Here is a 16,441-nt window from a genome sequence, read left to right as displayed (position 1 = left end):
GATATTTGAAATTCGCTCGCGCCATGTGTTTTAGAATCGTTTGTAGTGAAATAATTTAAAAGTTGCAATGTATTTGTAATAAACAAATTACGTATCTTTGTCAATTTTAAAGATATCTCGAATCCGCTTGCACCATGTGTTTTAGAATCGTTTGTAGTTGTCTGACAAGTTTGTAGTTGTTTATCTCAATTTTAGGCAAGAGTGATTTTTAAAAATCTTTGTTTTTGCAAAATCGATAAAACTACAAACGAAATTATTGTTACTACAAACAACTACAAAGAAAATGCTACAATTTCCTTTTTTTAAAAATTCATTTTGTTAAAGTCGGGTGCCAACTTCACGGAACTCATCTATATGCCTTATCTAATAAAGTGCAACTTCGATACAGTGTAATATTATATTGTATAATGAATTTCCAGTAGCGGAAATTATTTTTCAAGCACTTAAGTGATTAAGGAGCGGAGTCAAGTTTCTACCAAGGTCTTTGCCTGCGGGCGCTATCAGAAGTGACAGCGAGATTACATAAATTGCTAGCTTTTGCTTGAAAAACAAACTTCTTTTGAAAGATGCTACGTATCTCAGAACCCACTACGGCACGGCTCTTTGTTATACTGCGTCTAAAGAATAACGTTTTAAACGCCCATTTATTTGCGACTCGATAATTTGATAACTCGAATGCCTCGTGCCAGCTGATTCGGATAAACTTCCGAAAACCGCCCATGGCCTATTTACGTATTTTTCGGTAAAAATATTTTGAATGACCTCGAAATAAGTATTCTTAAATGGATTCGTGACAAAAGTTTAAAGCCATGTAATATCTGAAAAATTGTTTATTCTAAACTAAAAATTCTAAACTAATTAGCAATGTTTAGCATACATAAAATAAATTATTAATGTTCGTGTGTGAACATTGATAATTTAACATATTATTTTCACATAGTTTTTTTTTTATTAATTGAACGATGAGAAAGATCTTTGTATATTTAAGTGAATGCTTGGGTGGGAATGGGGTGGAGCCTCAGTTGTTAACATAAAGCATAAAGAGAAATATAATAAAAATATTTTGCAATATTATTAATTAATACATAATTTTTATTCGCAAATCCGTATAGGTTTAATCATAATAACCGTAAATATAAGCTATGTAAAAAAAGAACGAAAATATTTAATCACTACATATGACTTTATTTGAATATTTTATGTCTTCATCTTTTTCATCGCTAAAAATCTATTTATTAAGATGTTTATTTTGAAATTATTTACATTTTCACCGAAGAATACGTAAATAGAACGTGAGTAGTTTTCGAAAGTTCATCCGCTGATGATTCGGATTACAGAAATTCGTGCGATGCCGCGGAGCATTCCCCATCCTCGGGAACTTCGGAGGACCTGATGTACGCTAATTAATCGTCAAAGGAACCCATGCCCGTCGAGATGCAGCGGCGATTGCAACAACGTGTGCCACGTGCGTACTCGAGCGTCAGTACACGCCCCCTTGTGCGCGCGAAAGAGGAAGAGAGAGAATGAACGAAATCGACAGAGAGAGAGAGAGAGAGAGAGAGAGACGGATGGAGAAAGAGAGAGCGATCAGCTGTAGAGAGTGACGGAGAGAGAGGCCTCCAGCGCTGCGTATGCACCGAAGTTTATCTGTGCGCGATAAAGCCACTATCGCCGTTTTCGTCGCTCACTGCGTCGCCGTTCGGCAAAGAATTAAAAAAAAAGGAGAAAGGATGCCAACACCGCTTCACGGTAATATAGCGGCACAATGGGCAGCGTACAGCAAGTGGTCAACTACGATACTTTGCTCACCGAGCTTGCACTTTAATCTCGAGAGTATCGTCCATCTCTCCGACATCGTGCTCGCGTTACAACACAATATTGTATCGGATAAACAAGTCTCCCTTTTTTCTTCATTTTTTTTTTTTTTTTATTTTTTGCGTCACCGACGCAAGGAGCGAAATAATATATGTTTCGTCAATTACACTGAATGATTTTACTCGTGTTTTTTTCTCCTCTCTCTCTCTCTCTCTCTCTCTCTTTCTTTCTCTTTCGATCCATCGGTCTATCTCCATCGGCGATGATAAATCGCAACACGCGTCTTGCCCGCTCGCGTGTTGTCTCTGTCGTTGTTTTTGCGGAAACGCCGCAACACAACGACAAGAGAAAAACGCCTGTCATTTCATGGGAACGCGGTGACATTGTGGCATTTATCGACGTTGCGAGCAGTCGCCGGCGTTTCAGAATACAAAACGCATTAAGTGCGCTTTATTGCGACGCAAATGCAAATCGAGTCCGATATTTCTAATATTCTTTTTTTTTTGCTGCTATCTAGGACGCTTGCTAGCGTTACTAGAGCAGATGTCTCGCGTTAATGCTCGATGTTGAATATTTATGAGATATACGGAATCAAATGGCTCGTCTCATTACAATCCGAATGCAAATAACGAATGAACGATATATTCCAATAATTTTTTTCTATGAAATCCCCAGGACACCCGTAATGATGTCAGAACAGGTATCTTACATTAGCGTCCATTATATGTTAATCAGTTACATAAACCTTGACAGGCTCGTTTTATTACAGTCTGAATGCAGACTGGACGATATCTTTAACATATTTATATTAATTATGAATAACCGAAAAAACGGCTTATGCTAGCGTAGCTTAAATATTTAAAAAGAAAGAATTTCATGAATTTGCCTTATTACGACCTAAATGCAAATCGTACTATATTTCCGCGACAGTTTTTCATTAACTTGTCGCGGCATTGACAGATATCTCAATTTGTTGCCCAATATGACCTGGATATTAAAATCAAACTAATAAGAACTAACAAGAAATGTTTATATAGCAGGCACAAAACTTGATAAAGTCGATCCGACTGGTTTTATTCTAATTTGACTGATATCGTGTTATATTATATTTTGTTAACACGGCAAACGGGGAATTACATAGTTTATATTATACTTCATCTTTATTGTATATTAGCATCGATACGTATACACAAGTTTCATGTTTACCTCGCTTATTTACTCTTAATATCAGCAACAGGGAGAGCTAAAATTATATATCCTTGAAGAACGCGCAGATCCTTTTACTCTTCCCCTTATCGATAAATACAGGTAAAATTGAAACTTTCTCAAATTGCACTATGTCAATATACGTGCGTTCTCCGACGGATGTGCCAAGTCGCGAAATTCGCGAGGACGCTTCCGCGATTCAAAAGTGTTTCGTTACCCGGAGCTTAATCTTGACGTCGGTTTTCGTGGGATATCACGAGATATGGATCCGCGCGATGAACCGCGCGGCGCGGCGGTTCGCACGATGCGCATCTCCGCCGATGGGATGCATCCCGTGTTTCTTGCGAAAACAACGCGGCGCGGCGACCGCGGAACCGTTATGCCGAAGCATCGTTATTCCTATATGCAGGAACCTCGTGCAAACATCATCGGGGAAAGAATCGTGCAGCCGGATAACTACGTCTTCTTAACGGTAGGCTCGCTCGCGTTCGTTAGCCAGAAGACGAGCATACGGCGAAACGCTTAACGGATCCTCGAAAAAGAGAGTCGAGCTTCGAAATACGCGCATTCTCCGGCGCGATTCTTACTCGCGACTGTCGGTGCAACTGTTACCTCGGTGCATTCCCGTTATTATGTCGTGTTATCGGAATCGCGGTGTCGAGCGACGATCGTGACGGAAGGCATTTCTTCGCGAAAGAATTCTGCATAACTAATACCGCCAACACGGTATTAACATTAATTAAGATAACGGTAATTAATGAGGAGGTTAAAGATCACTTACGCTAACGAGCAATAACTGATTTATTCGTATATCGATCCCAGATAAGCGTCAGTCTAGATAATAGCGACAGTGATGTAAACTCAACAGCATGATAATTTCGTGACGAAAGATTAGAATGTATTAATGGCTATCATAAAATCGTTAAGAAAAGATGATAACGCTGCTGACGGATGGTACTGGAGTTTTATTCTCGATTAACTGTATTTTAATTGTGTGGCGGTATCTTTCAAATGATAAATCCACGAAGTCAACACGTTTCGTTTGTGTATCATTTTTACAATCATAAAGCGACAAAACTCCAATAAAATTGTAATAAAAATCATAAAGCCTTATGTTTATTAATGGCCAAAAAGATATATATATTTCTTGAAGGCAGACCAGAGATATTTATTTCGCAATATAGTCGTCGATTTTGAGAAATTTATTAAAACAAAAAAAATTCAATCTTTTTCGAGACGAGTCTCAATGATGGAATCCTGCCGGGATGAAGTCAATTTCGGTATAAAGAGACCGTGCGATACGCAATCGATGCGGCGTTCCGCGTAAGAACCATGATAACCAGATTCTCATGCTTCGGCTTATTTTTGCGATCGCGCGCTGGCGGCGTATGCAGATTGCAGATGCGTCTATTACGCAAATTATAACAGTACCCTGCGAACGATGGAGACCGTTCATCGACGATGTTAATGCACCACAAGGCGTAACAGACCTCCGGACAACGCGATTGAAGGAACCGGTCGATCGTGTAAAGAAACGACGGGCGATTAGAAGCGGGATGTTCTTGTGACGAAGTCTGCGTTTGCAGGGAAATTAAAGAGGGTGGGCGTCAGCTTGTGGATGACGCCACGAGTTCCAAGGTCAGTCATTTGCAAGTTGCTATTCTCAAAATAGCGTCAGCTACACCAGCTGACACTAATAGGCGACTGTCGATTAATATTAGTACAGCACAATATTGATCGATACATGTACATACGTATCCCGGTAATTATTAGGTTATTAATGTAAATATATAATCGTATATTTTATACCTACTGATATAAATATAAAATAGTGATGTATGCTTTTAAAGCACTCGAAAGCAAGTCTCGATTTTTTTTGTCGAATCGAATTCTATTATAAGAAAGGTGTATGGCATTAATGTTAATTATTCAAGAAAATTTTGTTAAAAGCTACGATGTGTAAAGGGGATCGATTGCTATATTATTGAGTACGTTAGCAGCTAAAACGAAAGCAATCATTCACCACAGGACAATGGAAACGTAGAAATCGCGAAGTGACAAAACGTCGATGAATCACAATTCTAATTTCGAACGTGCTGTAATTCACGAAGAAGCTATAATAAGACTATAGCACGCTGTCATCATATACTAATTGTAAGATTGATTGTATCCCACCGAAGATGAAGGGAAAATGAAAGAGAAGTTGGGGAGATGCATCAGAACGAGGATGCTGTTGGTATCGCGAAGAAGCAAAGCATTTTCTCGGCGAAAGGTGCTCTTATACGATCCGTAAATACAATAGAAAGCACTGGGGAATCTAGGATACCGGAGGAGGGTCCCGTTCGCGGCGGTGTTCCTCGCATTTGCGCCGAAGCCTGAATACCTACGAGCTCAGTATCCCTCTTTCCATTCTCTCTTTCGCCCGCATTCCCCCCTGCCGCGATCCCTGAAATTATGACAAAAATCTCCGACATCCGGCTCTTCAAGCGGAAAACCATTAAAATGGTCAGATGATCGATTCAGCTGTTGTACGTATAAGTCGATGACGTCAGAGAAAATCTATTCGAAATCTCTATATAAGAAAGATACATACTGTGCTTCTATTTATATACCATTTATATACCATGAAAATTTATATACCATTTTGAAAAAGTACCTGAAGAGCGATGTAGGGGAACGTCAGCTAAATATTATAATTAATACAATTTGAATACAATTAGCGGGATAGTCAAGCCTTTATCCTATTCGTGCAGTGTAGTCTGATAAATACGGGTAAACAGAAAAAATGTCAGGAATGCAAGTAAACTTGTATTTTGTAAATTATATGTGCATTAAAAAGCCGCTCATACGTAGCTTACGTCGACAGCAATTCAAGAGCCTCGGAAAATTATTATATTAATTGATACAATAAATGCAACTTGACATTTTTATTTTTATTTGATCTTTTCTTAGAAGAGTCAAGAGTCAAATAATCACTGTAAATCACACACATCGTAATTCATATCTTTATAACAACATAGTATCACTGTATGACTATGTGAAGCTAGTTTCCTACATGGTGTTCACATTTCCAATGATTATTATTTCTTCGCGTCCCTATTATTATTATTATCGGGAGAAAGTATACGAGAGATTATACGCCATCGGGCATCGTTCGACTGGCTCGTAACGTTTTCCGTTCCTATGTAAGGACAATTTACAAAAGAGCTATTTGAAAACCGAAGTCGCGTCTTAATTCCAAGCGATGCATCACGCGACACACGCACTCTCCCTCCACAGCAATTACGCTTTTACGATGCCTACGCGGGTAGTTGGGGGCTCTCTTCAAAACCATCCTTTTCCCCCTTTTACGAGCGCTCATTCGCATTCCCGTTTTCCCCGATGCCTGGACAAACGCCGCGGTCGCGGCTCTAATCGACGAATTATCGCGACGAGCTCGTACCTCAATAATGCAACGCGTCGTCTGGCGTCGTTCGTTACTCGGCACGAATTAACATTCTGACAATCCTCCGTCAGCGTGTTGATCGACGTCGCCGCTGTTTTCCTCGGCAGGCGGGGATTACCGCGGCGAAATGTAAAATGTAAAGTGCGTATTTTTCTCGCTGCAAAATTAATTTTCAGAGTACACTTCGATTAGTTCTTTTTCTCCTTTCTTCCGTTTCTCCTTCTTCATTTTTTCGGAACACGCGCGTTTCAAAACGCTGTAGAAAATTACACGAATGACAAGCTAAATGTGAAATGACTACATTTCTTTTTTTTTTATATAAATGCGAATATTGGGAAGAAACAAATTTTGCGTTGACTTTCTCCCGATTGTTTCTTTCTTCTCGTTTCGACGAGTACTTCTACGAGACAGAAGCAAAAAGAAACATATTCTTTGTAGGTGATACTTTTATTTTATTTCAAACATTGGATTACGAGAAATTACATTTTTCTACATAATTAATTCTTAAAGCCTTCTTTACTTCTTTTACCGGTTGAACACATCTTTGTTAATTTAAGTACTTTTCTTTTCAGTATTTTTTTTTTACTACAACGTGTTTTTAAGTTGTATTTACAAACTGTTAAGACGACATGGGCTTCAATGCGGCGTACGTTGCGCAATGGAACGGAATATGGCAAGGTGAATGCGTTTAAAAGTTCACTCCGTTAACGAAGTTACCAAGGATAAACGCGGTTACGCGAAATACCGGATTTGCGGAATCAAGTTCCGAGTGTAATCGGGCTTAATCGGTTTTCGTTATCGGTTACACTGGTCGTAAATGTTTCAAGCGACGAAATTACAGCGATGACGATTACGACGATAGACGGCTGTCGATATTACGCCCGGTATCTGCGCGCATCACATCGCTCCCGATATATTTATGCTAATCGATACGGCGAGAAATGGACTTAAGTGTCGTTCATGTCGAGGGTTAGTTACATCGCAACGTCGCAGCGCGGAATTGTATTGCATTGCGTCTGCATTTTACCGATACCGTCCATATCGGATATTAACTGTCTCTGCGCATGCGAGTATTGTTTTTTTGAAACATTTTTATATTAAATATTTTTATTTTTTCATTTTTTTTTAACAATTGAATTAGATGTTTGCTAAAATTTTATTCCGTCGTTCTCCACAAGAGGAAATTAATAAATGAAATGTTTTGGTTCGGTAAATATACTTATCAAAGAAATATTCAGGTCATCACAGAACTTTTCCTTTATAATCAAGGGTCCTGATTAATTGATTACTTCGACGCGACGCGACTGTATTACCAAAGTTTCAAGCTTCAATAAAATCTCGCAGAGTTCCAGATAAAACAATTTCTATATTTATAAGAGGAATGGGGTACATAAATAATATTTAATAAGACGGAGACCCGAGATTTAAAAGAAAAACGTTCTTTGATGTTTTTGAAATTATATATATATATATATATATATATATATATATATATATATATTGTTTAAATAGCATTGATTTCACTTTATTACTTGCACAGCGAGTTTATAAATCTGGAATACGCGTCAATGTGTACAGTAGCAATCTAGCAATCACATATCGTATCGATTTTTATATTAACAATATACTTAAAAAGAACAATCTTCAAACTTCGTCCTTCCTATTTTTCTCTCGAACCCACAGGCGGATTACTATTGAAACTGCACCACAATATGGGCGTTTGCCTCCCACCAAATGTGATCGGTTTCATTGTTCGCTTCTTCTCTGAAATTTTTTTTTTATGTTACCTTGACGAAATTACGACCGCGCGTGTTAACCTTGAGATCCGAACAAAAATCGTCCTCGATATCTTTGACCTGAGAAGAGAGCTGTGAATCATCAACGAAAATCGAAAGATCCACTTTATATCGGCGCGAATCTCAGCATTTCGAAGAGAAAGAAGCTTCTCCGAGACCGCTAAAGGCCACCACAGAAAAGCAATCGGTTTTTTGAATGGATAGTTTTGAACCATTTGAGCTTGAATCGTTTCTACTTCGAACCGGTCGACCGCGCAATTCCTACGAATCTGCGCCCGACTGCTAGTTTTGACGCATCGACGCGAATAAAGGATTTATTTTCGTCCTTCCCGTGAAAGTTCGCCGCGCCGAACCGAGGAAAAAGGAGCTATCGAAAATTCTCTTAGAAAACGCGGCAGTGAAAGCTCCTCGGCGCGTTATTTGCCAAGGTTTCTCGCCGCCGGGTAGTTTCTCCGGTTCGTATTATTATAGCAAATGCGAATCTCCCCATGCAAAAAAGTGGAGTGGAGAGAACACAGCGCGTGCGGCGTATATAGCGCGATCGACAAGTTGCCGCGCGGATAGAAATCGATTTAACTGTAATTGCCGGGCGTCGTTATCCGGCGCGCTGCGCCGTTATCCTCGTAATCGATGTACATACATACGTTGACACGGCAGAAAGGATCCATCCGGTTATCTCGCCCCAATAAAATCGTCTAAATCTCTTACACCTCTTTCCCGAATTTAGAAACCTATATACATTTAATCCGGTAATAAAGTGAAAATACGTAGCACGACTATTAAGGTGAGATTTCTTGAACTCGAACTAATCTAAGAGCTGAAATCGTGACATGACATTTTTAAAATATTTTAGATTAGATTTCTATTGGAATATACCAATAAAATTGGTATAATTAAATACCATTTTAAAACTGTTTTTATTAAAAAGACATAGCAGTGGGGAAAATAACGCTACGTTTATGGTACTTAGGGTTTGTCATATACGCTTCTATAACGTCAGACTCATCAGCAAAGGAATTATTTATTACGTGAGCAAGCAAGAACTCTGAGTTTCTGCATATACAAGTAATAAAATGAAACGTAACATTTCAGAAATGTATGAGACAGATTATTTTCATACGGGCGATAAATAAAGAGTGGTAATGATAATCGATGGAAATGAAAATTAAAAGGACTCGAACGTTCTTGAAATCGCCAATCTTTATGTCAATTCTCTGATATAATTCCGTTAAGTTTGTGCTGCGGTTGCTGTGGGAACGTATAAACGAAACGCGACCTTCCCCATATCTCATCGAAAATTGATTCCGAAAATCCTAGCGGTTTCAGGTCCCCCGTTAATACCCCATACTGACGGGACTAATGCAAATATTTCCTACGAGCATCGGCTATCATTTCTATCATCGCTCAACTCAAAATGAACACATTTGTTCGGCCCCAATCGTGCTCGTCGATCTAATATACCGCTGACCGTTATCACTGTTCGAACATGCGACGAGTTGCTCGTCATATCGCACGTCAATCTTGGTTTGCGTGCTAATCGATTTGATTATGACACTCCAGAACGTGTGTAATAAAACGTGCGTTTTTGTTATTTGTGTTTCAGGTGAGGCGAATCGCTGGCTAAAGGAGGAAATCGTTCCCGAGAACTTAGTTTATGCGCGGGTATTACGGAGGGAGGAACGAGCCGTCCCTCAAGTCTAATCCTGAGCCAGGGGTTCGAATACTTACTTAGTAAGTAATAAAAATGAGCAATCGTCCGTCAAGATCTCTAAGAAGATATATGAGACTACTCTACGTAAAAAAAATCTCCTAAGTAAAATAAAGATAAAATTAAGAAAAAGCGGAAGAGCTTTGTTTGAAATTTTGTGTTGAATAATTAGAAGCCTAAAAGTTCTTCTTGAGTTATTTAGAAATTACATAAACCGTGGGGACCAAATTTGTACTTTTAAACTTTTGCTTAAAACATTTTGCATTCCATGAACTAATCTAAACTAAATAAAAGTTGCAATATACGCTTTCCATACATTAGTCGAGCAAAAAAAAATTTTTTTGTAGGGTTCAGCGTTCTCCGTAGAGTATCAGTAACAGTACGAAAAGCGATATGCTCTTGAAGCGTAAACATTCTATCAGAATGAAGAATAAAGAAAGAACGATAGCGCGATAAACATTCACGCATGGTTATCCTATCCGATACGCGATGGGGCTTCTTTCCTTCCTTCGGTGACGGTAAACTTCCTGCCAGCCCGATACCGGTGTGACAATGACCGGTTGGGCTATATCTGCAGCGAACGCATGTCCCACTGCAAGCTCAAATACGCGCGAATTCATGTAAAAAACGTTTAGATGCACTGTTTATATTACATGCTTCGATATAATTTCCTTTTTATTCTAGCGTATAACGATTCGTCGAAATAAATTTCGTTTCATGAAACAAATTTTTATCAAAACGCAAACATATTTGAACATGAAGAAATTCTCCCTTTCCTTATATGTTTCTTTTATATATACCAGATAAAAAACCATCAGATATCTAAGGAGCGATAATGATAAATTTTGTCGTGAAGCCCTTAAAAAGTTGTACATTCTAAAACCGATGACTAGTCTCTTTTTACGCCTCTTGAAATTTCGTGAAAACCGATAAGGTGTCCTTGCGCCGACTCCCTTGACACGAGTTCTTCCGACGTTGCAGACATTGGCGGGACGCAAGAGGAAGAGAGGGTGGGCGACGAGAGTACGGTGAACCGGAAGCGTACGCGACGGTGGCCGGCTCGGTCGAGGAGGAGTTCGCGGCGGCGCCTGGGCCGCGCATGCTTCAACAACGAGGCTGTATAGCAACAGCAACGACACCCGCATCCGCTACGACGGCCAGCTCAGCATCATCTTCTTCATCTTCATCGTCCAACATGTTCCCACAACAGTACTGCCTGAGATGGAAGTACCATCACAGCAACCTGCAAACCATGTTCTCGCAGTTGCTCGAGCGGCAGGCCTACTGCGACGTCACGCTCGCCTGCGAAGGCAAAACGTTGCGAGCACACAAGGTAAACAGACCAGAGATCATCGCGATAATGACGCGCCGTCAATGAGGCGCTTTCTCATATCCCATGTGCATTGCTTGAAAACTCACGGCGCGGCGGTCGTCACGACTCGAAATTATTCACGTTTTTGAATTTGTTACGCTTGAAAACCAGGAAAATAAAGAGAGATAATATATATGGAAAAAATTATAGATTTTTGTCTTTTCTGAATAGTCTCTGTCATTAATAATCTTCATCAACTTCAGAATTGATGATAAATTTTTTTTGTAATTAAAAAAATCTGAACACATTGAAGCTACACCGCACTTTTCAGATATGCGTTTCTTGCAAGAAAATAAAGATTAGCTTGCATAATCTCTTTGAATAATCTAATCGTCTCTTGGTCTATTAAGATTAACTCGTAACACGGATATCTTGATATCGTACGCGTGCTCGATTGCTGTATGTAAACATGAATAGATGCATTAATACGCTGATTAGTAATTCGCTGTGACGATAAGCATCAATCGGAAACATGTAGCACAGAACCGCGTTTGATATGAAAGTCGACGATATAAGAAGTCCTATCGCGAAATAGAGAAATTAGTCGCGAGTGATTCAGGATACGCGGAAACTCGATTTCCGGAATTTTGCTGTAACGTGAAATTGGATTTATGACTGAAACTCGATAAGTGGAATTTCACAATTCGATTTACGGGAAATATATAATAAAATTGCCATTTTCCTCGATATTTCATCTCGAATCCGGCTCGAAACGAGCTCAGGTCCCTCGCTGCATTGTGAGAGTTATCTTGTCAATTTTCAATTAAAATAATCGAGTCGATATAAGCTCCGCGGCAGCTACGGTACTTGCGTGTATACGCGACCGAAACGAACTTGGTCGTCGCTAATTAGAGCTCCGTCCTTGTGACTTCGTCTCTTGTCAAAACACGGTTATCGTGAAATGCCTAATACAGTTTTCGGTAACCCGAGGGAAAGACTAAATTGTAACTACGCGCTGCCAACACCGCGCCGTCTCGAAATCTTGTTTTTACTCGGAATTCCATTTCGAGCGCATCGCGAAATGACGGTTTCATCATATACGTACACACACACACATACACGCGCGCGAGCGTACAAGGTGACTCAGGTAGTCGGCCGTTATTTTCCCTCGGAGAAGAGCACTTCTCGAAATTACCGAAACTATTTCGAAAATGCTGCCCGGCCAAATGTATCGTGGTATATCGAGCTTCGCCTCAAAAAGACTACAATTTTGAAAAGTGCCATTCTCCGCAAATTAACTGAATGTTCCCCCGAGCATCTCCCTTCTAAATCGCGTCTATGATGTCTTTGATGCAGATGATATCCCAGCTCCCCAGCAGTATATGATTTTTTTCATCCGCAATATTCTTGGGCTATCATGGAGGGAAATTTAAAAAAGAGACAATTGAAGTTATTATCTTTGACCAACGTAATCGTCGAACTACAATTTGTTTCAATAGTAGTAATATGAACTGAGTCAATAACTCTATACGTCCCTAAGTCCAACAATAGGACTCTAACAATGCGTCATCACTGTTCTATAGTATGTTTGTGTTTTGCATGTGTGTATTGTATGCTCGATGTATTTCTTTGTTTATTTAATAAAATCAATAAACAGGCTCAAGTCGCGTGTTAGCTACTATTAGAGCTTATCGGAGATTAGCTCTTTTCCAATTTTTAGGCCAATATTCGTAACCCAAAAATACGGTCTTGAGATACGATCGTATAGGTCATTGGCTTAATGGATTCTTAAGATCACTTAAGATCACTATTTTATCTTGAAATTTGGCTGCAAATAAACACTCTTAAAGCATAAAGATATCGATGTCAGACTCTGTCTGTCGCAACCACTTCTCCGAAATCATTTACTCCTAGATTACATTTTGCAATAAGAATAACTCCGTGTTGCATAACTATGCTCAATTGTTTCCAATAGAACGATTTGTGCTTCACATTCATCTGATATATCAATCAGATACGCCCACTATTGCAACCAGTCATTCGAATTACGGCTAGGGAACCTCGATAACTTGCTTACATCGATGAGAATCACGGTGTCCAAACCCTCCCGTAAACCAGAAATCTCGCCGGCGCGTTATCTCGCCGTCGCTAATTATAGATGCGCAATCAGATCGCTCGGGTGGTGAGATCATCAAAAGTTGGTTTGACACGTGACGCGGAGTATCCGCGCGTATATGTATGTATGTGTATGGGTCAAACGAGAAAACCGTGGGGGAACCGTGGTAAGGGTAGTACCGCCGCGATCACCATTACTCCATCCCTCTTCTTCCTGTCCGACCCGATGGAGACGACCCGACTCCTGATAATTGGATTCTATTCCCAGCCAAAAAACCCGGACGATCTGTAGCAGACGACGAATGCAATCCCGTCCGCGGACCCGGTCTCTTGCTCTTTTTTCGCGTACACGTGTCTCTCGTTCGCTCCCCTATCTTTCTCCCCTTCCTGCTGGCTCCGTACCTGTCTCTCCCTCCTCTATCTCCCTCTCTCTCTCTTCCCAGCCGCTTTCGCGTTTTTCTGTGTGCTCCGTGGTTCTTTTCCCATAGCGCGCCGTGCAGAATTTCCTCGATTCGTCTTATTGTACGTCGCGACGAGAAAAAAAGAGAGAGAGGGAAGAAGGGAGAGAGAAGTACGTCGACGATACGAAGGACAAAGACCGAGAAATAGAAGTAGAGGGGGTAAAAGGAGATGCAGGAGTTGGAGGAGGAAGGATGAGAGAGAGAGAGAGGAGACGGACGGACGGACGAGCTTCGCCGCCTGCCTCGTAGAAACATAAAACTTAACAAACGATCAATTTTCTGTTCTTTGTTTCTTACCGGGGTGGAACTACGGCATTTCGCCACTCTCTTTCCTCCCCGTTCCCTTCGCCCGTCGGCCTCCTTTCCTCCCTCTTTATTACCCCCTTCCTCTGCCGCTCCCGCGTGCGCTTCCACCCTGTTTCTTCCCCTCGTCGGTTCCCTCTTCCTCGTTCCCTGCTGTCGCCCCCTGCTCTCCTCCTTCTCCTCCTTCACCTCCTTCACCTCCTTTACCTCCTCCGCCGTCTCCTCCTGCTCTGTTTCATTCCTCGCGTCTCCCTCTTTTTCTCTCTCCGGCGGCGGCCTGTGCGTCGAAACGAGCCGCGCAGAGGAGAGGCACTCTATCAAAGTAGAGTACGTTCGGCTTGGTTTATTTTTTACTTTGGGAGGGGTCCAAATTGTAAAATCAATACTTCCTCCTAAATTTAGAATGCCGCCGACGCCGACGCCGCCGCCGTCGCCGTCGCCGCCGATCCTGCCGGCACAACGCGCGCGGGCTTTTTCATTTCTTTCTCCCGTAAACGCGCGTCGCGACGGCTCATCTAACTCCCGGTGCTCGTTTGCCGGCGTCTCGTCCCCCTTTTCCGCCGCCGGCAAAAGCTGACCAGCTGGCCGGCTCCCGCCGTGCCTCCGGCGATGCCGCGGCCGCCGGCGCAGTCTCTCACGGCAGGCGATAACATCGTTTTAATTAAAGTATTAATATTTAGAGTAATATGAGATGAGCTCGTTTAAACTTAGACATATATATATATACATAAGTATTTTAGTCAGTTAAATACATTTTTGGCTATCTAGAATTTAAATACCCTTTTTATATAGCGAAATATTCGTAGCTACGTGGCTCGGAATATTGAGAATAAAATACTCTCTTCCATATTTCCCTTTGAAATTGGTAGACACGTAAGAAGAAAAGGAAGAGTGCCTTTATACTTCGTACATTTTTGAATATGCGAAAATTGCGAAGACATGCAAATCACAGGAGAATTATTCGAAGACTCAGAAATTGCTTCTATATAAAGCAGAATATATATGAAAGAAAAAAATTTCTTTAGTCGCGCGCGAAATTAACTTGATATGACTACCTGAGAACTGAAGTATATGGGATGCTAACGTATATCGCATAGCTCTCGAGATGCCGGGGCGACGGCGACGAAAACGAAAGGGACTGTCGAGTCGAGACGACAGAAGTTCAACACGGCAAGCGTCGAAGGGAAAGGGAAAAGGAAAGGGAAAGGGAAAGGAAAAGGGAAAGGGAAAGAGGAATGAACGGGCGGGAGGCTTTGTGGACAGCTGTTTCCTCGTCTAGCACCACCTGCACCCAGTTCGCTTGTGCGTGCGAGACACATTTCATGAAAAGAAAGAGATGGTCACAGGAAAAGCTCGACCCTCGATGACGTGGCTTTTTCGAGGTCTTTTCCCCTCTATCTCTACGACTTATGAACTATCTAGGTCGATAACCTCATTTAACTAACTTTGGTCCAACGATTGCTTTACCCTTTCCTGGTAAACAACTGCGCGCGTGGCGCTAGAGAAAGAGAATTCCGTCGAACCACCTAACTGAGAATTCAGAGAACCGTCTGTTGCGCATCGACAGTTTTAATTAACTAACTGAACTAACAGTTTTACTCCTGGATCAATTTTAGTTGTAACTTGAGAAGAAGAAAAGATGTAGTTAATTTTTCAGTGTCATACACACATGCAATGCGATTATTTATATATTATATTAAATTATAAATTATATTCTTTTGCATACCACAATTACAAATATTTCGATATTATTACTTGCACATATTTGTCTCTTTATTACCTATCTTGTTAAAATTAGTTATTAACAATCTCGTCCAGTTGTTTCCTGTTACTCGTGGCTCGAGCTATAATGAGCGGGGGAAAAAAGATTTAGTGCACCCATTATCGATGTGCGACCGGTTTTTACTTGTTAACAAGTACGCGGTGAGACGAATAAACCCGACGTGGTTGTAGCTAGCTCGAGGAAAAAGATTCGCATTAGGAGAACGATATATACACGGCTGAAACCATGGCCGCTATATCGCAGACGCAGAGCCTTATTTCGAGTGGCACGAAAAAAGGCTCCGCCGTGAAACTTTCGTAATATCGAGCGATCCGGAACTTTCGAAAGAAGATTCGTCCGTCCGCGCGTCGACTCCTTTCGATACGATTACAAAACCCGCGGCAAAAACTCCCATGTATCTCTCCGCGAGAGAGAGATATACTTTGTACGCCGATGGTTATCGCCCTGTACTTGCCTGTATTCCCGCCGGACCGAGCTCTCGGGGAAAATTTCTATCC

The 16,441-nt window shown here is 41.0% G+C and overlaps 1 protein-coding gene across 4 annotated transcripts in view; it reads left to right on the top strand.

Moving 5' to 3' along the window:
- The window catches only part of LOC112467239, a 54,900-nt gene that overhangs the window by 13,606 nt on the left and 24,853 nt on the right, over positions 1 to 16,441 (top strand). For 2 of the 4 annotated variants that reach the window (XM_025035770.1, XM_025035766.1), the window contains exons 1-3: positions 1,338 to 1,465; positions 9,866 to 9,993; positions 10,952 to 11,303. In XM_025035770.1, coding sequence (XP_024891538.1) covers positions 11,070 to 11,303 — 234 coding nt within the window. In that variant the 5' untranslated portion in view covers positions 1,338 to 1,465; positions 9,866 to 9,993; positions 10,952 to 11,069. Of the gene's footprint in view, positions 1 to 1,337; positions 1,466 to 9,865; positions 9,994 to 10,951; positions 11,304 to 16,441 lie in introns of those variants that run through there. The other 2 variants (XM_025035768.1, XM_025035769.1) reach the window with 1 other exon arrangement.

The sequence above is a fragment of the Temnothorax curvispinosus genome, unplaced genomic scaffold (genome assembly GCF_003070985.1).
Source record: "Temnothorax curvispinosus isolate PA1 unplaced genomic scaffold, ASM307098v1 QBEX01017096.1, whole genome shotgun sequence".
Classification (NCBI taxonomy): Eukaryota; Metazoa; Arthropoda; class Insecta; order Hymenoptera; family Formicidae; genus Temnothorax; species Temnothorax curvispinosus.
The sequence above is the reverse complement of the archived record's forward strand: the minus strand, read 5'-3'. Positions and strand labels throughout refer to the sequence as shown.